This window comes from Babylonia areolata, chromosome 24 (genome assembly GCF_041734735.1).
Source record: "Babylonia areolata isolate BAREFJ2019XMU chromosome 24, ASM4173473v1, whole genome shotgun sequence".
Taxonomy (NCBI): domain Eukaryota; kingdom Metazoa; phylum Mollusca; class Gastropoda; order Neogastropoda; family Buccinidae; genus Babylonia; species Babylonia areolata.
The window spans coordinates 29,542,967-29,566,620 of record NC_134899.1 but is presented as its reverse complement, the minus strand read 5'-3'; the positions used below and the strand labels follow the sequence as shown (position 1 = coordinate 29,566,620).

The 23,654-nt window shown below is 41.7% G+C and overlaps 2 protein-coding genes across 2 annotated transcripts in view; one reads left to right on the top strand and one right to left on the bottom strand.

Annotated features, from left to right (window-relative positions):
* Positions 1–4,057: 4,057 nt before the first annotated feature.
* On the top strand, positions 4,058–7,923 carry LOC143298597 (uncharacterized). Its single transcript, XM_076611479.1, has 2 exons — positions 4,058–7,868; positions 7,904–7,923. The coding sequence occupies exons 1-2, from the start codon at positions 4,058–4,060 to the stop codon at positions 7,921–7,923; spliced, it is 3,831 nt and encodes a 1,276-aa protein (XP_076467594.1).
* A 10,364-nt stretch (positions 7,924–18,287) lies between these two features.
* Positions 18,288–23,654, bottom strand: part of LOC143298819 (inverted formin-2-like) — a 33,124-nt gene continuing 27,757 nt past the window's right edge. The window contains exon 19 of the mRNA XM_076611809.1: positions 18,288–23,071. Within this exon, the coding sequence (XP_076467924.1) occupies positions 22,817–23,071 (255 nt within the window). The 3' untranslated portion in view covers positions 18,288–22,816. The remainder of the gene's footprint in view (positions 23,072–23,654) is intronic.

Below are 23,654 nucleotides of genomic sequence, written 5' to 3'. Positions count from 1 at the left end.
TCATCCACCAACAGACTTACAAATGTGATGAAAATGAGTCTGATTTCTCCAAATTCATTCCAATCATGGGAAACTTTGCTTGAAGCGGCTAAAATAAGGAATCATGCACCTGTGCTGGATGCTGCCAAGACGGTAGTTGGTATGGAAGTACCAAAAATAAAATATCATAGGTACTGCAGAACCGGCTGTCTTCACTATGAAATATACTTTGAACAGCCTGAAAAGAAAAGCAGAGGAACCAGTTCAACCACGTGGGGAAGCTTCACAGACAAAGCGGCAAAGTCGAGGACCATCTTCTACTTCAAGAGTTCTTCCAAAACAGTGTATATTTTGTGAAAAGTCTTCGAAGTATTTGAAAAAATCCAACACAAGAGAACAGTTAATACAGGCAAAAGAACTATGTGGATAAAACCCTATGTGACATTGCTGTGAAAAAATGTGACGCCAAAATAACTGCAGTGACAAGCAGAGACGTGGTAGCAGCTGAGGCACAATACCGTCGGACATGCTACAGATTATACACTAAAGAAACATGTAAAGACAGGTTGTCAACTCAGAAAGAGACTGGTGAGGAAATGCCAGATGACGAAGAAATGACATATCAGAACGCAGAATATGCATCGTATGCCTTGCTTTACAAGCACATCAAAGAAGAACTAATGGCACAGCCAGACGTCATTCCTCTAGTGTCTCTTACTGAGAAGTTGAAGATGTTCATGTCAGTGAATGGTATCAAAGACGTCAAAGATTCCACAACTAGACACACCCGTAGAAAGCTTGAGCTTAGATTTGGTGAGGAGCTGATTGTTTCCAGATGGAAATGGAAAGATTTTAGTGATGCAAGTCACTCGCAGTCCCCATGAACTTGGCTCTCAAAATACAGCTGGCCTTGTGGAAATCAGACAGCTCATTAACAAAGTGTTGGATAAAGCATCTCTGCATCTTCGACAAGCAGTGAAAAATTCGCAGAACAAGTCACCATGGCCCATCAACCCCTCAGATTTGGACACAGTGGAATCTGTTGGACCCGCTGATCTGAAACGCTTCCTTCTGGCACTCATTACTGGTGATCCAAACAACGAGAACCCATCAACCAGGAATCGAATCCTCATCGACTCGTTTAACCAAGACACTGTGTTTGCTGTAAAGACATGGGCAACAGAAGACTCCAAAACACATCCTTTTGTCATATGGTGTGAAAAGTCTTACTTGAACAGACTAGGGCATAGAGTATCATATGAACAGCTTTAAGAGAACGACACAGCACTCTGTCTACAAAAGATAGATTCCATCAAGAGAGTGATTCTTCCCAGGAGCAGTGTCACGTAGGGTTTTATCCACACAAAGTTCATTTTAAAATCCTCTACTATAGTCGACAAACTTATATATATATATATAATTAACATTTTTACCCGTTTTAGAGTTTTTCACGTATGTTTTGTACTGCCGACTGTATCAAGGTATGGGTTTGTCAACCAGGGCGTGTGAGGAAATTGAGAGACCGAAGAATACCCCAAAATTAAGGAATCCCTTTGGCTTTTGGGTAATTCAGAGGTTTCCCTACCTCTTACGGAAGGAGTTTTTTCGCCCAGGTGGAAAAGACCGTCAAATTTTTAAACGGGGCAACCCGTAAAGCGGCAGACGTGAAGCGTGTCTCCAGGGGCAGGAATTTTTGTTCGGGGTTGCATCCATTCCTGGCCCCAAAAAACGTTGGTTGTTTCAGTCGTCTTTCCAAGTTGGATAAATGATCTGATTTTAAACGGATTTGAGGTTTAACCCTAATGGGCACTGGAACTGGCCTGTGAAGCTTTTTCTATTTATTATTGGGTAAGGGAATTTCAAATGAATTCATCCTTTTTACCAAAGACCTTGTTTGTAAAAGATGAGTGTTTTTTTTCATTTAATGTTTTCTTTTACCTTACTTTAAAAAGTTTAAGGAGGGCAGTGTTTAAAACACATCTCATGACAAAATCAGATATGAGTGCTAAACCCCCTCGTTCACCCACCCCATCTAGCTAGAGAGCAGTGTGGGTTGTGCTGTTTGCACGAGATACTCAGTCTGTCTCGGTCTCAGTTCAGGCTGTCACTGAACTGAGATCAGCCTCTTCCTTGCTAACAAATGACAAGATTCTGGGCTTTTCGCCCGCGACTGTCAGAGGAGGCAGCCGTGCCAGTCTTTGGCTCTCTTCAGGGCTGTTTGCCCGTCTGGACGCTTGTAGTGGGGATCACTTTCCTCCGAGTGGTCGTGGTCTCTGTGTTCTCTGTGTGAACTTCCAGCCTTGGGGTAGTGGTACCTCTCTGGAAGGTAAGAGGAGACTGTAAAGATAGTCCTAACCTGTGTTCTGTCTGTTCGTCTTGCGTTCATGTCTATGTATGAGAAAGAGAGAGAGAGGAGGGAGTGAATGTTTAAGTAAATATATTTTGCGATTTTATGTGCATTTGTAGGATGCGTATGCATTTTAGACATAAATTTTATAAGAATGTGATAAAATAGTTACGTGTGTTGAAAGGGTTCAACTGTAAAATCTAGATTTAAGTTTTCCTTGTGAACCCCTTCAGTTGTTAGTTCTATTAATGTGTGTGTATGTGTGTCACTGTATTATATATGATACATAAGCTAGAATATTCCAAACTACCCCCTTATCCTTTTCCGTTACAGTCCTTGCTCTTGGGTGTGGTTGTTGTCAGCCTTTTAAACTTCCGAAATAGCGCAGCTGAGTAAAATTGGAACTATTCTGTAGCCCATGTGTTGATCAGGGAGGGGTTAAACTGAAATTTTGTAAGATTTGTTTTCTTTACGAATTCTGGGCTAGGTACATTTAGGTTGTTTAATTGGGTTTGTCCAAGAGTGAATCCTAACAGTGGATAATAGGCTATATACAGTGTTTTCAGTGTTCCCACTTTCGTGCTCATCCACTGACTTCCCTACCCTTCCACTGACCCTCCACTGTCTCCCCGGGAACCCCTCTGCCTGCCTTTGGCTTCCTTAGTCCAGGCCTCCGTTGGCTGCTGCCGCCTGCCGCTGGCTGCCGTCGCCAGCGTTCTCTGGCCTGACGCTCAGCCGTCTGGGTGTTCGTCTCTTCGTCTTCGTCATCACTGCTCTTCGTCTTCGTCGTCACTGTTCGTGTTCGTCGTCGCTGTTCTTCGTCTTCGTCGTCGCTGTTCTTCGTCGTCGTCACTCACTGTTCGTCTTAGTCGTCACTGTTCGTCTTCGTCGTCACTGTTCCTCGTCGTCGTCATTTACTGTTCGTCGTCGTCGTCACTACATCATTAACGTTGTGCTTGTTTCCTTATCTTAAAGCTCTGGTTTTTTGTGTGGGTTTTTTTTTTTTGTGTGTGTGTGTGTGTGTTATTATTTATCCATTCTGTTATTTAAGTGTTGTTGCAGCTGGGGTTGTGGTTGTTTGTGGGCAAGCTAGGTGTGTGATTAAACAAATGTATGTGAACCCTGAATTGTTGTAGTCTGTGTTTGTGTTGTCTGGGTGTTAGTGCTGGGCTGGGTGGGGGTTTCTAGTCCGCTCTCATATAGAGCGTGACAATTTGGTGGAGATGCGGGGTACGTTAGGTTAGAGTGGGAGGGGGGTGGGTGTAATCGTTTTGTCTGTTACCTGTGTACATATCCTGTTCCCATTTGACGTTCTATGATATCTGATTAAAATTATGCTGTGTCACTGGAAGAATGTTTGGGTGAGGTTATGATAGACACCTTACCTGTTCAAAAAGTTAGCTGTTGTTCAGGCACTTGATTTCGGCTGTTGGTTTTTGCCGAGTTTGGTTTGCCTTTCTCGCATTCTGCGAGAGGAGAAAAAGAAAACAGAAAAAAAAGGGGAAAAAAATGCCCACTCGGCGACAAACGGCTGCGGCCGTCACTCCCGGGTCAAAGTCCCAGATGGATAAGTCGAGTACCTCTACTCCTTCTCAGACAGATAAGTCAGGTTTGTCTGGATGAATACGGGGTCAACTGAAAGAGGATGACCCAGGTAATCTGTCTGATGATGGAAGAAAAGGGGACACTGTTCCTCTATCTCACCAGGATCCTTACACAAAATTCAAAGCCATGGGTGCTGACATGGGTTTGACTGGTGAGGCCCTTGCGCGGTTTGTGGTTGATGCTGCTGCTAAGGAGGAAGATCGCGCAAATAGGGAGGAAGAGCGCCGTTACAGGCGCTGGAAGGATCACAGGGAGGATGAATATAGGGAAGAGGAAAGACGGTATAGGGAGAAGAGGGATGAGGAGGATAGGCAGCGGTTTGAAAGGAAGATGGAGTTAAAGCAAGAAGAGGTCGAGGCTCAAATAAGCCAACCGTTTTCCCTTGCTCCATATGATGGGAAGGACGACTTCGACGATTTCCTGACCCATTTTGAGAGGGTAGCGCTTCTCAATAAGTGGAAGCCAAGTTCATGGGCAGCTCGCTTAGTAACCTTGTTACAAGGTCGAGCTAGGGACGCTTGTCTGCGAGTGCCTCCGGAGAGACTTCATGACTACGAGTCATTGAAAGCTGCTTTACTCCGCGAGTTTCGGCTAGATCCCCATGCGTATTGTAAGCGTTTCCGATCGATGCGGAAGCTTACAGAAGAGACCTTTATCCAATTTCTGGAAAGGCTTAAGGTCTGTCTGTCTCGCTGGTGCACAGCTGCTGGTCGCGATTACGACAGTGCAGAGGACCTAAGGGACTTGTTCCTTCAAGAACAGTTCCTAGCTACCCTTAACCCTGACCTCGTCAGTGAGGTTAAGCGTGAAGAACCAGACAGGGTGGAGGATGTCGCACGCATTACCTCGAAGGTTGTCAGTGCCAGGAGAGCAGGACGGATGGCTGAGAGTGAGGCACAAGCCTCCAGGAAATCCAGGGATCATGGTCTTGGTTCCAAACCTCATGCAGAACAAAAGGATGCATCTCTGGGACAAGGTAGTTCCGCTCTTAGCGACAGCTCAAGGGGTGTCGAGAGCACTAGAGGAGTTACCTGTTTCCTCTGCGGGAAACTTGGACATGTGGCCAAAGAGTGCCGCCAGCGGAAGAAGGTTTCCCTTATAGCACAGCCGAGCTTTCTGCAGCAGGGTTCCCATTCCCCACCTCCATCTCTTTGCGTTTCCTGTGCGGCAAAGCAGTACTCACCACGATGTGAGGCTGTCGTCAACGGGGTTTCAGTCCCGGCTTTGCGAGACACCGGAGCTCACATGGTTGTCGTTGCACGCCATCTGGTCAGTCCAGATTCTTTCACTGGAGCGACTGTCCGTGTGGTGCTGGCCGAATCAAGATGCACCTCTGTCCTACCCATCGCCAGGGTAGATTTCCAGTCTCCTTTCGTGGAAGGCAGGCTAGACGTGGCAGTAATGGAGGCTCCTGTGGAAGAGGTCCTTATTGGCAATACTGCCTGGTGCGAGGATGGCACTTCAGTGCCCGTGCCCGTTTACTCGGACGCCAGTCTTGTGGGTGCTGTTGAGACGCGGGCCCTAGCAGCTGCCAGGGCTAAAGGGTTATCTCCCTTGCCTGTCAAGGACTTTCAGATCCATGTGTCTAGACAGGACCTAGAGCATCAGCAGGATAGCAATCCTGACCTGTGTCAAGCTCGGGAGCTGGCTGTGTCTAAAGCCGTCAAAAAGACACGATCTGGAGAGGTCATGTACTTCAGGAAGCAGGGAATACTGATGCGGCGTTTCAAGGACCATCGGGGGGAAGCAACCCAAATCTGTGTTCCTAAGGAACTGCGTTCCACAGTGTTGCTTCTTGCCCATGAAGCCCCCATGTCGGGTCATCTTGGGGTTAAGCGCACACAGGGAAGAGTTTTCCCACATTTCTACTGGCCTGGCATGTGTGCTGACATTCGGCGTTTCGTCCGTTCTTGTGACAGATGCCAGAAGACGGTAGCTAAGGGTCGAGTCCCGAAAGTGCCACTCGTCAAGATGCCCCTCATTTCAGAGCCCTTCAGTCGAGTAGCTGTCGACATTGTAGGACCTATATCCCCTTCATCTGAGTCTGGCAACAGGTACATTTTAACAATGGTCGACTATGCGACCAGGTACCCAGAAGCTGTCGCTCTCAAATACGTTTCGGCTGAAACTGTGGCTGAGGCGTTGTTCACCATGTGGACACGTACAGGTGTTCCTGCTGAGGTCTTGACTGATCGTGGTTCTCAGTTCACAGGCAGTGTCATGCAGGAAGTCTATCGCCTTCTGTCTGTGCGGGGCTTGACCACAACCCCCTACCACGCTCAGTGCAACGGGTTGGTGGAGCGTTTTAACGCTACTTTGAAGGCAATGCTGCGGAGACTATCACACGAGAAACCTCGAGCCTGGGACCGCTGGATTCCCGCTCTGTTATTTGCCTACAGAGAAGTTCCCCAGGAGAGCACTGGCTACTCGCCTTTCGAGCTGCTCTATGGGAGAACAGTACGGGGTCCCATGCAGATCCTCAGAGAACACTGGCTCCACCCTGAGAGGCCAGAAATTCAGACTGCTGCTGAATACGTGGTAGAACTGCGAAACAGAATCGCAGAGTCCTGTACCATTGCTCAGCAAAACCTCGAAAGGGCCTCAAGGCGGTACAGGGGTTATTTTGACGCCAAAGCAAAGCAAAGACAGTTCGCTGAGGGGAGCAAAGTACTTCTCCTTCGCCCCACCAAACAGAACAAACTGGAACTTGAATGGCAGGGTCCATACACTGTTTTGCGTCGTGTGGGCATCGCAGATTATTGCGTTCAGATTGGCGAGAAAGAAAAGCTGTACCACGCCAATCTGCTGAAAGAATACATTGAGCGCACTCCTCAAGGGACTGTGGCTCTGGCTGTGATTGAAGACCCAGAGGTCTGGGAAGGAACGAGGACAGTGGAACGCGACATTCCACTCATGCCCCTGGAGGCAACTGAAGGTCCGGAGGATGTTGTGCTGGCCGCTGATAACTCCTCACTGAAAGAGGCCATTCGTGAAATGACTCGAGGGTTTAGGGACGTCCTCACTGGCTTGCCTGCCTGTACGAACCTCGAGACATGCACGCTCAATCTCACCTCCGACACCCCTATTAGGGCTAAGCAGTATCCACTGCCCTACTCCCAACTTGAGGCGATTCAAGAGGAGGTCCAACAAATGTTGAAGATGGGCGTGATAGAGCCATCCTCGTCCCCATACTCCTCTCCTATCGTCCTCGTAAAGAAGAAAGATGGAAAGGTACGGTTTTGCGTCGATTTCCGTCGCATCAATAAGATAACCGTGTTTGATGCTGAACCAATGCCAGATGTAGAGGCACTGTTTTCCCGGTTATCAGGGGAAAAGGTGTTCTCGAAGCTAGACCTTTCAAAGGGGTACTGGCAGATCCCCATGGCGGAAGCTGATCGCCCTAAAACAGCTTTCACTACTCCTCAGGGACACTTCCAGTGGTGTGTAATGCCGTTTGGCCTCAAAACTGCTGGCGCAGTATTTTCCCGCATGATGCGGAAGTTAGTACTGCCTCTCAACAGCCCGGACGTGGACAACTTCATGGACGATGTTCTTATCTCCTCCGCCGATGAAACACGGCATCTAAGGCTCTTACGCAGCGTGTTTTCCCGGTTGCGTGATTGCAAACTGACAGCACGGCCCTCCAAATGTTTTCTCGGCCACAGGGAGTTAGACTATCTGGGTCACCATGTGGGTGCTGGGAAAATTTGGCCAGATGCAGAAAAAATGGAGAAGATCCGAGAATCACCTCGGCCCTGTACGAAACGACAGCTCCGAGGGTTTCTGGGCCTTGTGGGGTTCTACAGGAGGTTCGTTCCTCAGTTTGCGGAAATCGCTCTTCCCTTGACTGAGAAAACGAAGAGCAAGGAGCCAAACAAAGTTATCTGGGATGAGAACTGCGAGAGAGCTTTTCTGCAGCTCAAACAAATCCTCTGCAGTAGGCCAGTTTGCTGTCTCCCCGATCTGTCCAAGCCTTTCATACTGTGGACTGACGCTTCGAACGTGGGGTTGGGAGCTCTTCTGCTCCAAGATCAAGGTATGGGTGCTCAACCAGTGGCGTGTGCCAGTAAGAAATTGAGCCCAGCCGAACGCAATTACCCCACAATTGAAAAGGAATGCCTGGCTCTTGTGTGGGGTATTCAGAGGTTTGAACCCTACCTCTACGGGAAGGAGTTTGTCGTCCAGGTGGACCATGCACCGCTGCAATATCTAGACAGGGCCAAAACGGTCAGCGGCAGACTGACGCGCTGGGCTCTACAGTTGCAGCCTTTCTTGTTCAGGGTGCAAGCCATTCCTGGCAAAGAAAACGTTGGTGCTGACTTCCTCAGTCGTCTGCCAGAGTTGGATGAAATATGATCTGAATACGGCCCAGTTTGAGTGTTAACACCTGAATGAGGCAGCTGTATACTGGCCATGTGTATCTTTTAATACTACTTATTAGTTGGTAAGGTTGGCAATTCTATAATTTGCAATTCATCCTGTTATTCCAGACTTCATAGTTTTGATGATGTTGTTGTTGTTTTTTCATTTAATTGTTTTGCCTTTTCCTTACATTTAGTTTCAGGAGGGCAGTGTCTTGGCATATGTCTCTGTTTGAGAGGACATTGTGGATGATACGGCAGTGGGAATGTGTGTTATTGTGTTTGTCATTCTGTGTGACATGTTTATAATTAAGTTTCAATCTTCGTTTGAACTTGTGAGGGGGGCTGTTGTCACATCTCATGACAAAATCAGATATGAGTGCTAAACCCCCTCGTTCACCCACCCCATCTAGCTAGAGAGCAGTGTGGGTTGTGCTGTTTGCACGAGATACTCAGTCTGTCTCGGTCTCAGTTCAGGCTGTCACTGAACTGAGATCAGCCTCTTCCTTGCTAACAAATGACAAGATTCTGGGCTTTTCGCCTGCGACTGTCAGAGGAGGCAGCCGTGCCAGTCTTTGGCTCTCTTCAGGGCTGTTTGCCCGTCTGGACGCTTGTAGTGGGGATCACTTTCCTCCGAGTGGTCGTGGTCTCTGTGTTCTCTGTGTGAACTTCCAGCCTTGGGGTAGTGGTACCTCTCTGGAAGGTAAGAGGAGACTGTAAAGATAGTCCTAACCTGTGTTCTGTCTGTTCGTCTTGCGTCCATGTCTATGTATGAGAAAGAGAGAGAGAGGAGGGAGTGAATGTTTAAGTAAATATATTTTGCGATTTTATGTGCATTTGTAGGATGCGTATGCATTTTAGACATAAATTTTATAAGAATGTGATAAAATAGTTACGTGTGTTGAAAGGGTTCAACTGTAAAATCTAGATTTAAGTTTTCCTTGTGAACCCCTTCAGTTGTTAGTTCTATTAATGTGTGTGTATGTGTGTCACTGTATTATATATGATACATAAGCTAGAATATTCCAAACTACCCCCTTATCCTTTTCCGTTACAGTCCTTGCTCTTGGGTGTGGTTGTTGTCAGCCTTTTAAACTTCCGAAATAGCGCAGCTGAGTAAAATTGGAACTATTCTGTAGCCCATGTGTTGATCAGGGAGGGGTTAAACTGAAATTTTGTAAGATTTGTTTTCTTTACGAATTCTGGGCTAGGTACATTTAGGTTGTTTAATTGGGTTTGTCCAAGAGTGAATCCTAACAGTGGATAATAGGCTATATACAGTGTTTTCAGTGTTCCCACTTTCGTGCTCATCCACTGACTTCCCTACCCTTCCACTGACCCTCCACTGTCTCCCCGGGAACCCCTCTGCCTGCCTTTGGCTTCCTTAGTCCAGGCCTCCGTTGGCTGCTGCCGCCTGCCGCTGGCTGCCGTCGCCAGCGTTCTCTGGCCTGACGCTCAGCCGTCTGGGTGTTCGTCTCTTCGTCTTCGTCATCACTGCTCTTCGTCTTCGTCGTCACTGTTCGTGTTCGTCGTCGCTGTTCTTCGTCTTCGTCGTCGCTGTTCGTCGTCGTCACTCACTGTTCGTCTTAGTCGTCACTGTTCGTCTTCGTCGTCACTGTTCCTCGTCGTCGTCATTTACTGTTCGTCGTCGTCGTCACTACATCATTAACGTTGTGCTTGTTTCCTTATCTTAAAGCTCTGGGTTTTTTTGTGTGTGGGTTTTTTTTTGTGTGTGTGTGTGTGTTATTATTTATCCATTCTGTTATTTAAGTGTTGTTGCAGCTGGGGTTGTGGTTGTTTGTGGGCAAGCTAGGTGTGTGATTAAACAAATGTATGTGAACCCTGAATTGTTGTAGTCTGTGTTTGTGTTGTCTGGGTGTTAGTGCTGGGCTGGGTGGGGGTTTCTTGTCCGCTCTCATATAGAGCGTGACACCGACAGGTAAAAATGTTAATTAGAATATAAGAATGTCGAACCAGAGATGGTGAACAAGTTTGTCAGAAACAGGTATACCCATTTGGGTAGATTTTTTTCTGACTTCAACATCGAAGAGTGGACGGGTAAAAATGTTAATATAGCCCATGTTTTCTGTTTCATATTATACGCTTCCCACCGGTCAGACATAAAAGCTGATGTCTAGAAATTATCTTGACTGCTGTATGATTTCCATGGGTTTTGGAATAATCTCGATATTTGCTTTTTTTTAAATCTTTTTTTTAAGCAGTTTGATTTTTGATGGAAAGAATTTTTGTACGAGTTTTTTTTTGGGGGGGTGGGGGGGGGTGGCTGTGTGTGTGTGTGTGTGTGTGTGGGGGGGTTGAAAGGAAGTCTGGTTCTCTCCCTCACCCTCCAACCCCAATCGTGCTTTGGAATTTTTTTTTTATACAGACTGAGTGCACAGCTAATCATTCAGCGTTGCAGGGTGTGACGAATTCCATTTCTCTTCGCTTTCCTCGCGTTCCAGTCTCACTGTGAACAAAAGGGACAGACCAGCAAGGATCAGTTGGTCTAAGCAGGTATGGAGTGTGTGTGTGTGTGTGTGAATGGTCTGCAATAAAGCGCATTATTCACACTTTTTTCTCTTCGTTTTTCTTTTAGAGAATGAGAATTAAAGGAATGTGCGTTTCTTTTTTTCTGTCGTTTCATTTTTTTTTTTTTTTTTTTTTTTTTTTTGCTTGCTTCCTTCCTTCCATAGTGATCACAATCATTTGTTGATTATTCTGTCACTAATTGGGGGTGTGGGGGTCTACAGAACACTAATCCTAAAAAGAGGGAAAAAAAAGGGGGGGGGGAGGGGGACCTGCATCTAGGCTTGACCACTCTGGCTATTCATTTTCTTTTCTTCTTTTTTTTTAGAATCTGATATGTTCGTTCGTTCTGATGTCACTGTCAGTCTCATGTTCAGGGTTCCCTGACAAGAGTGCTACCCTGGAAAGCGAAAGGCCTCAGGGGTCGGTTCTCTGGACTGGCATGGAGCTTCTCCTTCCGTCCTAAAACCGGGCATAAGTCAAGGTGCTAGTCCTCCAAATGATGGTTAATGGTGCCACGTTTGTTTCCAGCACTCGGAGCATGTTAAAAGTCATTATCAGAGAAGGTTGGTTTCCCTTCAATTTTTCTGTTTGGTTTTAATTTGTAATGAAATAACTTAATTTCCTTCCCATCATGCGGTTTGGGAGGGAGGGAAGAAAGCGAGGGGGGGCGGGGGGGGGGGGGGACTTTGTTGATTTGTGCATGAGTATCAGTCTCTTGCAGGTTTTGTCTCTTTGATTTGTACACATTAATGTGAGGCAGGCTTTGTCTCTTTGATTTGTATACATCAATGTGAGGCAGACTTTGTCTCTTTGATTTGTACACATTAATGTGTGGCAGGTTTTGTCTCTTTGATTTGTAGACATCAATGTGAGGCAGGTTTTGTCTCTTGATTTTGTACATGCGCATTATTAATGTGAGGCAAGCTTTATCTCATTGATTTGTACACTTGTATCAAGAATCTTACAAAGGCTTTGTGTCTTTATTACATGTGCATCAACAATCTGAGGCAGGCTTTGTCTGATTTGTACTTATGTCAAAGATTTGAGGCATTTTGTTATTGTCAATAGCCTAGCTGGCCAAACCACATACCAGGCGCTGAATGCATCCTGGTCAAAGACAAAGACAGGTTAGAATCATGATCACAGAAAGTGAGGGAAAAGAAACAGCGAGTCAGCTCAGTCTCAGCGTAAGCATCAGCCAAAAAGCTTTTATTTCAAAAGTCATGCCCCAACTCTTCCCCTCGCCCCAACCACCACAAAACACCATCAAAAAGCACTCCAAAAGACAATAAAATCCATTGCTGAAAGACTGCAAGAACTTCTGACTACAGCAAAAAAGACAAAAAATGACATCCACTGATAAAGCACATCAATTTCAAGTCTCAAATTAACTCACAATGATTATATTACAAAAATAGGAAACATCTATATTTTTTTTTATGATAATAAAATCATAATGTATTAAAAAAAAACAATAAAAAAAACACCCTTTCCCCCACTTAACTCATGACATTGACAAGGGAGCATGAAATAGCTTATTTCATCACATGTGTACTTAATGCTGAGACAAAGATGATAGCACTTTTTTAAAACCAACCATAAGTTAAGCACAAGTTTATCTTAAAAAAACACATACAAAAAAGAAGGATCAGTACATTGTAATCTTGAATAACAGTCACCGTGTAATTTTGAAAAAATAGTCTCTAAAAATATGTATAAAATAGGCATTTGAAGTTCAGATTATTGTGGAAGACAGGAATCTTAATGTCTAGCAAATATATTTATGATATTCTAGAATAACAACAGACAACTGTTCCAATGTTGTAATTTAAACTGGAAAAACATTGCGCTCACTGAATGTTCACATATGAATAGTCAGGAAATGAGCCTGTTGAACAGTCTTGATCTTAAATCATTTGTAGTTAGGAAAATCATTAGTTGAATAGCCTTGATCTTAAATCGTTTGTAGTTTGGAAAATTATTAGTTGAATAGCCTTGATCATATTAAATCATTTGTAGTTAGGAAAATCATTACTTCTGTATCAGTCATAAGATGATTCAAGTAGAAGGATGTCAGTCATAAGCCAGTCATACCTTGTCAGTTTATGCCAATAAGGGAGAGTGTGCAGGGAAGGGGAATGAGCAAGTACGGGAAATGGGACTGTCAGCAAGCTGCAAATGTTGCTAGTTTGAGTCACAAAGCAAACAATAAAACCTTTGTTCTTGTTTGCAGGTTACAGTCAGCAAAGTGGATCGTGAAGGGAAGACATTGGATGATGATGATTTGGCGCTTGTTGAGCTGTTTCATCTGACCTCTTGGGAAGGCACACAGCTGGAAACCACAATAACGTGGTTCTAATGTGAATATTGTTAACTGAATAGCAATCAACAGGCATACCATGAGCATAAAAGGTTCGTCTCTTCATCAGCCACTGTCCCCTGCAGTGGATCGCAGATCCCCTTATAACCCTGTTCTTGCTCTTGTTGCTTACGGTCCAGCCAACTGCACAGGGCCGTGTCAGGACTGTCAAACCATACAAATGCTCAACCATGTCAACACAAAACTGTTACATCTACAAAAAGAACCCCCCCCCCCAAAAAAAAAAAAAAAACCAAACGAAAAAAACAAAACAAAAAACCACTAAGAATGGCGAACGAGGAAGAAGCTAAGACAAACCAACAAAACACAGTTCATGACACAGTATCCCAACCATTTAGTTCCTCATGGCAAATAAGACTAGGCCATGCTGAGGACACCAGCCATTCAGCTTGATTTATCATCCCCAGATTACAAAAAATCGTAAAAAAATAGGGGGGCGGGGGGGGGGGAATACTTCAGAGCCTACAAAAACTACATTAAAAGCCATATAGGCAAAGCAAATAACACTGCAGAATGGGCAACTAGTGCACATCAGTGTTTACATCTCTACCAAATCGCCAGAGCAAAACGGCACAGACAGTACATCATAGACTGCGGAAAAGAGAAAAAAAAAGTGCCAAAGCTTGCTTGAAAAAAGGGGAATGGACTGGGAAGGCAGAAAAAGGAGACAACAGTGAAGAAAGAAAAAAAGGGCAGAAACAAAGACTAATAGAAAAAGAGGAAATTTCTAGCATAGAATTTCCAGAAGGCGGGGATGCTACTATTTATACTGAAAGACCCTCAGCATCCCCACAGGGGTCCCCTTATAACCAGAGCTTCTGGAACTCAAGCAGTGGACAGAATACTCATCCATCAGAATTACTGTCCATGTATGGGATGAGGACAGACGAACAGCCTGACAGTCAAGAGAGCAGACTTATAACTTGTTGCAAATATAAGCACAAAATCTGCAGCTGAGAGACTTGTAAAGACTGACAAGATTTTTTTTTTTCTTACCCCAACCCCAACCCCACCTCCCACCACCTGTCTGCAAGACCATAGATTTTTTTTTTTTTTTTTAATCATGTAGATGTTTTTAACATGTTTCATGTAAATCTAAATTAACATGACACTCGGCTTGAGGAAATATTTAAAGCAATCACAAAGCCATATTTACAGCTCAGAAACCACACACACATCTCACACATTGTACAGTCACAGATGGAAGCAAATTTTAACAAACAGAAAAAGGGTACTGCCTAATTCTATCACTCTAAAGAAAGTCTGCTGCAGTCTGTTAATAATTCTTGGCAGCACCAAGTGATTCCATTTCAACCAGCTCAAATTCTCAACAAAGACCAAGAGAAAAATGAAAAAAAATACAAACCACTACACATAAAAACAAAGGTGAACATAACTTTTTATGACAGGGGTCAAAGAAGTTTTTAATATATAAAAAGATCTAACTTTTTTTTTTTTTTAACCTTTAGAACGTTTATTCAAAGCAAAAAAAATTAATAATATTAAAAAAAAAAATAATTGTCAGAAACACAGATGAAAGGCACGGTAATTTTGAGTGCCACTTACATAGATGAGAAACATGATTTCAGTACTTCATTTTTAGATTTCAGTGGAACATTTCTTTGTTGTGCTTTAACACTTACAGACACATTTTTTAATTACAAACCTGGATATCTAATATCATTATTTCATTGAAATTTAAGGACTTCAAGACATGTATTTTTTTTAAAATATAAATTCTAAACAAAACTATGAACCCTAAACGAACTAAGTGGCAAAGCAAACTTTGAATAACTCCATTTACTCAGCTTGATTTTGTAAAAGCTATGATGTGAATTATCCTTACATGAAGCAAAGGACAAAACCAAATTGGAAAAAATGTGGTAAAAAAAATTACTGTCAGTTTAGAGAAATAAAAAAGATTTTATGATACCAGTGAACTGCAAGTCTTTTACCCTGTACAATTTCAACATTCACTGGAGGCTGAAAAAAATGGAGACTGGGTTAACAGCTGGGAATAAACAGATTCTCCACACTTGTGCTGTTTTCATAGCTTATTGGTGGGAGCATCAAAACAAAACATGCATACAAAATTCCTATACAATAAAGATCTGTTCCATGATGAAGAGGAGGTAGCAGAAATGTTCAGAAGTCACAACCAGTTTGGTGCATCACATCCCAACACCAACAGATACTAACAAGCTGCAATGATTGTCATCTTTTCCTTTTTATATACACCAAAATGAACTGCTGCAAATGCCACACAGAGCAAATCACACAGACACCTTCATGAAGCACCTTTTCAGAACAAAAGAGATCAGTATGAAAATAAGTTAAAAACAAACGAAAATACACCATTATCAGAAGAAAAGATTTTTCATCCCAATCCATCAATATCCCACAATTGACCATGTAAGCAACTTGTCTGTCTAACGAAGAAGAGGAGGAGCATACCGGTCAAAGTACTTGTCACCAACGCACACAGGGAAAGATTGACAACCTGTTGGACGTGCAGTGACTGACTGCAGATATATTTCACCGTTAATTCCAAAACTGCCAATACCAAATATGAAGCATGTAAGCTTGAATTAAACCTGTGACAAATCGACAGTCCATTCTTGTTTACGCTAAGGCGGAATTACATATATCCTTTGAATTTCATTTAGCATCAGTAAGTTTGGGATTCTGGCAGTATCTGATTTTATTTCATTTTCAAAGCCTGGTTTCAAGAAGTTTGGAATATATACAGATTGGGACCAGAAGCATTGCTAAAATGTGCCAACTTGGAAGGACTGGCTGTGCAACAGTATGGGACAATGACAAGTGTCCTGCTTTGCATTTAATCGTAACCGGCTTAATACAGTGCACCACCTATAAGCAGGCAGGATTTCCTCGTGGCAGCAGACATTTTTAACTCAAACACTGCCAACATGGCTTTGCAATGAATGAGTGATTGTCTACAAAGAAGCTGAAAAGACTATATGAAAAATAAAATGCATGACAATTTTCAGTAGTGGCTACATATCCATACATACAACTGTCAGTTTGCATACAGAATTTCAAGAAAACAGTTGTGTGAAGTTGCATTATGTTGGCGCATGAGCATGTGTGCAAGACTGCTTAGGTTAGGACAAAGCAGTATCAAACTACACACAAAAAGAGTGACTTTACAAGACCAGTAATGAAACGTAAGAAAAAGTTCTTGTACAAGTGTTGTCCATGTAAACTGCAGAAATCTTTCCTTGTCTTGAAGGAAAGTTACAAAAGTTGAAGAGCTGTCACTGAAATAAATCATTAACCTCCCATTGACCTGTGGGAATTCTGATTTGTGTTTTGTTGTACAACCGAAGAGAATAAAAAGAAAAAAAAACCTCTTGCTTCCAGTAAGAGGACCAGATACCTACTGTGACAATGAACCAACATTTGAGCAATCATCCTGCAGTCTATCAACTGACTACCTGTGTATCACATCCATTTCAAGTAACAAGTACTCTCTCACCTGACTAGAGGTGCTCTGTCATCTGTACAGTCTCATCCTGATAAAGATACTCCAGGTATATTTGATATCAATACTTTCCAGGACTTGTGTATGAATGCATATTTCTGAAATGTTGATTTATTGAATATGAGCGAAATTATCTACACATCTGTTTAATAAAATGCAACTGTAAAGAGTCAAATACAAACACGCACACACAAAGTCAAAGCAATGATCAATGCAAATTAAAAAAAAATTTTTTTAAACCCCACAGACTCCAGATGGTAGTGGGATGACACAGACACAAATGGTATCTCACCAGTGTTAGCAGTGTCCTTCCTGCTATCACTGTTCATATTTTCTTTTTCTTCTCTTTCTCATCTTATCCTTTCTTATAAGTTCTTCCCTTCTCTCATCTTAACCTTTAGATAAGATCACTATTTAAACCAGCCGCCATGGTGAAGTGGTTAGCGCCGCGGACTGACGGCTGGAGGTCGCAGGTTCGAATCCCAGCGGAGGTGGGTTTTTCGGCCCGTGGTCGGCTCCTACCCAGAGTTGAGTGTGCTGTGGGCTTAAATGGGGAGACTGGGACCACACAGTCGAGTGTCATCCACTTCAAGGATGCGTATTTGGGTGTGTTGCTCTAATTACCTGACCAACACTGCAAGTGTCTGTATCTCTCGGGCCTGGTTAACACCAGCATATCATTATGACAGGAAGCGTAGAGTACAGCCTTGTCACGCAGTCCCAAACCAAAATGGACCTCCATAGCAACATCGTCATCGTCATCCTCCATCATCATCAATATAAACAAAACAGTCTCAAAGTCTGTGGCCTTTCATGCCCTGCTCTCATGGTGACCTCAGTTTCGATACCCCTCCACTTCTGTGCTTGGGGTGAGTCCTGTCAGTGTCTCCAGTGTTGGCAGATTCATGGGGGGCTGTTTGAGGGACATGGTGACGGTCTCCACTCTGGGAGGGACGCTCACTCAGTCTGGCTCCATGACTATGCCATTATTGTTGTTAGTAGATGGTGTCCTAAGTACGCTGAATCAGAACAGGCACCACTGAAGTGACTCAGCAGCAGTGCAGGGTTTCCTCTGGTGTGTGGCCTCCTGGCGACCTAACATCAATAGTTCCCTGCAGACTGCCAACGCTGGAACTGTGACGGATGAACCCGGGTGTGGCCATGTATGGGGGAATCTAAATGAGAGGCGTGGGAGTAATGACACTGAAATGGTACAGATGATGGGGCAGAAAAAAAAAATCACTATTTAGTATTATTACTATCTCATCTCTGCCACAAGCAATAATAGAAATAAGAAAGGGAACTGCTATAGTGACAGGTTTTTCCTACAGCAAATCCAAGTTCTGCCTCCACCCCAACTGCACACCCACACGCAGTTCTGTGGGGAAAATGAACAGAGGCTCACACCCTTAGATATGAAAGTTCTTGATGCCAGGCATCAGTAGCTCCTGATGGAACACTGAAACATACAGCTCCGCTTCCTTTACAAAGCTGGGCATGGCGGTATCATAGGATGGCATTGTTGACATTGTTTAAAGTCCCTCCGACTTTAATCAAAGAGCCACATTAAAAGATTGACAACAGAAATTAAGCATAAAAATGAAAACAAAAAACGGAAAAGACTTGCTGGTCGCCCAGCATTCCTATAGTATAACAAACCCATCAAACTGCATCAGAAATATTAATTTTCTCAACAATCGGTGATTTTCAAGCATTTGAAGACGAGACTTATTGCAGGCGGAATGTCAGAACTGCCCACAAACACTCAAACCACCCTGACCATTTGACTCAATCAACAAGCTGTAAGATGAAAGTGAAGCATGAAAAATTAATATCCCCAAATGAATAAACAGCAAAATATTGGTGAATGTTATTCCCATAGCCTTTTATAGCCTTAGAGGCAGTGAATTCATATTCACTGTGTCTAGGGCTCAGCACAGGAAGGAAGGTGCCATTTCAACCTTCCCCTGATCGGAGTCAGATACCCATTCACACCTGGATAAAGTGAGGAAAACTGGAGTAAAGTGGCTTTTCTGAGGATAAAATACCATGTGGAAACAACCTCAAACTCTCATCACTGTTGAAGTCAGGATTAGAAGTCCAAACACCTGATTGACACAGTGCCCCCCAATCTGCTTATACAAATAGATGATACCAAAAAAAATTAAATACAAATATTCCCAAGAACAAAAATGAATGCCATTGCACTACCATTTCCATTTATACCTTTGTTCAGGCAGAAATAATACTAGCTGGTAAATCAATGATATATACATGTCAAAAAATACCCACAAAAAAGCAAAATTAGAGAAATTCAAGCTTGCATGATGCAAAATCACCATATTTGTGCAATTATCACAAAATAAATCAAACTGGCACAATGTGTTCTGATATCTGTCCAATAAAAACAGCTCAACAGCTATTTTTAGTGACTTTGCAGGACAGTTCCCAGCTCATCAAATATGCAATGCTGGCACAATGACACTGACAAGTCACAGCTTCATTCATCAAAACGTTGTGTGTGTGTGTGCGTGTGTGTCCTGAAAATACACATCACTCTTTCTCTTGTCTTCCAAATTGTTAAAAATGGCAAGGAAAAATAGTCAAGTTTGTGCAAATATGGAAAGAAGTGCATATGCAATAAATTATATCTTGAAATTAAAACGTGAAAATATTCTTTTCAGAAATCAAATGTTCACAATATAACCCTGTTTTATCATGGGTTCTGTTTTCAGTCTATTTACAATATGTAGTCAGAGGACACAAATGCACAGAGAAAAAAATCCAAATATATTTTACAAACCCAACAATTTTACATGCTTGAGCTGTAGCTCCTTTACTTGTAAGCAATAAGTCAGATTTTATGTGCGTTGCTGCTTTTACCCTGCCATGTAGGCATCCATACTCCGTTTTCAGGGGTACACCCAACGTTAAAATGGATTTTGGACTGAGGGTGGGAATGAAAGAGAACAGGCAAGTAACAGTTAAGAGCAAATAATCTGAAAAAATAAACGGCAAACTGGAATGCAAATCATTGCCACAAAGTTGATATATGTACAACAACAAAAAAAGTTCTGATATAAAACAAAAATGAACAAAAAAACAACAACAACAAAAAACAACCCAAGCCAACACTCAATTTTGACTCCACCTCCCTTACAATGATGAATGTTTCACAAGTACAAGCTTCATCTCAAAAACAGTCTGGTTATACACTACCTCATAGAAAAGGTTGACCAATGAAAATAACATTTTAGTGAACCCTGTGAAGCAGAAGCTGATCATTGTTACATCATTCAGAATGGCAAGAACAATTTCAATATTCATATATATATACAATTCAGCTCATCGCCAGATCAACAACATATAAATTGTTCATTTAGAATTTTATTTCCATTATTTCTTCTTCTTTTTTAACATTACTTTTACACTCCAGATCCTCCAAGATCCAAGCATGATACAAACTATTCATGTTATAAAAAAATATCTGACCACTTACTTTCCATTCTTAATGTGAAGCATAAATAAAAACAAACACACATCTGATCAGTCTGTACATCTTTTACAAGATACACTGTGTTCAGATATTTTCAGGAAATCTTCAAGAGAATAGTTTGTCTCTTCATTTTATGTCTTGTTTCACTTTTTGAATTTAACTAACAAAAGAAAAGTCAATTACCAGGTTTACTGATAAAGGAACAAACGGGGAATGGATTAAAAATAATCTTAAAAAATAATCCACATGTTTAAGATATGAACTTTCTTCAGTTACACTGTTCCACCATGCTTGAATATTCATATCAAGTTAACTATCAAACTGCATCAGGTTAGTTCCAACAATGTGTTTGAATGCTTACATCACATAAGTGTAGTATCAAACTGCATAGTTAATTCAGTTACATGTATCATAGCATATCTTCAGTCATTTATTCACACAAGCAGCTGCTAGAATGTTAACATCTCTGAAACTTATTTAGTATTTTAACCAACTATTAAAATGTATAAAATTGTGTAAAATTATCATTTACTCTTTTTCTTTTCACTGTAATTTACATACTCGACCAGTAAGTGAAATGAAAAAAATTGCTGACTGAAAACTGGAAATCCCAATGAATTTGATTCAGTGGGGATATGAAGCTTTGAACTAATGTGAAAGTAGAAAAAATCATGATGCAGATAAAAGTTCAAGCATGTAAAGTAATTTATAGGTAACACAAGATAACTGGAATTCAGTCTTTTCAAGACTGGTTGGCGAGGAAATTCTAGGATGACAGATTTTCTAAAAGCTATATGATGTCAAGATTATGTATGCAAAGTTTTTATTAATCATAATGGGGTTATAGGAAATTTGTAACAGATTCATTTCTCATGTGAACACTTACCAGGTAGTTAGAATAAACATGTAAATTATGTATTTGTTTAACCTCAAAGCATAATTACATTATTTGGTTTTTTAAAACAAAACATAAACTCAGAATTATACACTTCAAAACAATCAATAATTTTAATCAGTAAGTACTTCTGTGTCAAGTCTTACAGGTACTTTTGTGCTGAGTCTTACAAGAACTCATTTTTTAAATGTTTTCTTGATTCCAAACGTTTCATAAGTCTCCACCAATCGATATAATATGCATCATAGTTCAATAAATAATGTTATTGTTTTTTTGGCTTCCAAGTAGCAATAAAATTACATAGATCCATCGCAAAAGTTAAAATAACTGAAAATTCTGTCAATTACCATGCAGTACAGGTCACTGAAATTGGTGAGTGGACATAAAAGTTTAAAGGTTACTTTCTTTTCAATTCTTAACAGTGTACTGGTCTTCTGTGCTGTTTCCTGTGAATATTCTAACTGTCAAGAAACCGGTTCAGTGTTCATGCATGGAGTATAAAAAGAATGATAAATTCCAAACACAGAATCTAACAATATTAAATATAGAGCCTCAAAATACACATCATTAAATGAGACGGCTCCAGCTACAGTTTTTGGAGGACAATCGTCATAAGTTCCACTGGTCCCAAAAGATCACCATTTTCATCATAAAAACAATGCTGCAACCACCAAGACAGACTGAAAAAGGCACTTCTCCACAACCAACATCTTCAACAAGTAACGCCCTTTCTTGTCACGACAAACACTGCACTAACCTTGGTTCCAAGGTGGGGAGGGGGGGCAGGGGGTTCCCCACAATACCAGCAATCTTCATGCGACAGCCAACACACAATCTACTGGACAGAGCCAGGCAAACAATTTGCTGCAGTCTTTACAAAATGGTATGTCCACCAAACCAACAGGCTCTGTGTTGCCAGCCACCCAGTGACTCTCCTGTTGCTGCATTCCCAAGCTTTACACTGCTCTCACACATTTCAGTATGATGCAGTGATATTTTATATGCAAAGGGAAATCTGGAATCTTATGTTGCAATAGAAACTGGACCAGCAAAATAAAACCACTTACATAAGTAAAATAAAAAATGATAATAAAATTTCAAAAGTTACATTGTTCAATACTGATCAAATGGAAATTTTGCTTGTTTACTGAAATTTCTGGAGAAATTCAGGAAAGGCCTTTGCTTTGTGCCATAACTGAAAATAATAATGTTATATTTTGTGCAACTGAACCTTTTAAGCTGATTATATGAGGGGAAACAAGGGGTTGTGAGAGAATTTTTACAAATATTACTGAAGTAAATTAACTTATCTATGCAAAATTTCACTTGCATAATGGCCTGCAAAAGTGAATAAATTAAAAAAGACAATATCACATAGCTGTTTGAATAATAAATTATCTGTTTTCAGCATTTTCAAATTGTGCTTATTTCTCTCACAAACACTGATAATGTGATAATGTAAATACAACAATTGCAGAGTCCAAATTTCTTTTCCTTAATTGCTGGCCTATTTAAACAATGCAAGAATGTCAGTCATCTCACATAAAACTCTGTGATGCAATAGACTATGCACTGTATAATCATGATATTCTTATGTTGCTAATTTTCTTCTTTTTTTCTTCTCTTTTGATAGAACTCTTGTTGTTGCAATGATAAACTAATAATTCACAGATATCCAACATACATCATGGAACAAAAATGTTCCTTCAATTGTTCTGCCTAGTAACCAGTATGCTTTGGGGTTCGAAATCGACCCAGTCGTTTACTGGAGCGTTTGGCATCTCCCAGCTGAAAGGCATCATTCTCTTTGTCTGACTGATCCGAGGGATGCCTGTTCTTTCTCTTCTCCTGAGTCTGGGATGGTCGCAGAATGTTGTGCTCCACATTGGCCGAAGAGCGAGACCCCAGAACAGCACGAGTGACTCGGCTAAAGAAGCCTCCAATGCCCCCTTTCTTCTCCCTCTTGTCTCTAATCTGTACAAAAAATAATATAAAGAATAGAATACAGAATAAAAGGAAAATAAACTATTCATCGTAATCTAAAAAATATAGAAAAATTTAAAAAAACATTTTGCTGTGACCATTTAAAAAGATATGAACATATACAATACCATTCTGTTCACCACAATATATTGCAAGCTGCATGCATTTTAAGACTTCATTCATTGATTCAAATCTGCATACAGTCAACAATATATACATGAGATTTAGAATATTTTGAAAAGCATCAGTTCATGAACCTGGTATTACCATGAAGGTCACTGTACCTGACTAAAGGGACAGAAAGAGTAATATACTTCGGTCAGATGATTATGTCATAAAATAAATACACATATTCACAGTGTACTTTTTTTTTCTTCTTTTTTTTTAATGCTCTCGGCTGACTTTCTTTACCCGTGCATGCAGTATGCACTGCTTATTTATATATGCAAAATACATGCACATAAACATCTGTGTGCAATCAATGTCTGAGTGAGTTACCTAATTCTGCTTATCTTGACCAAGAAACAAATACAGAAATACAATAAAAACTCTTGCTGGGCACTTTCCCTGCTGT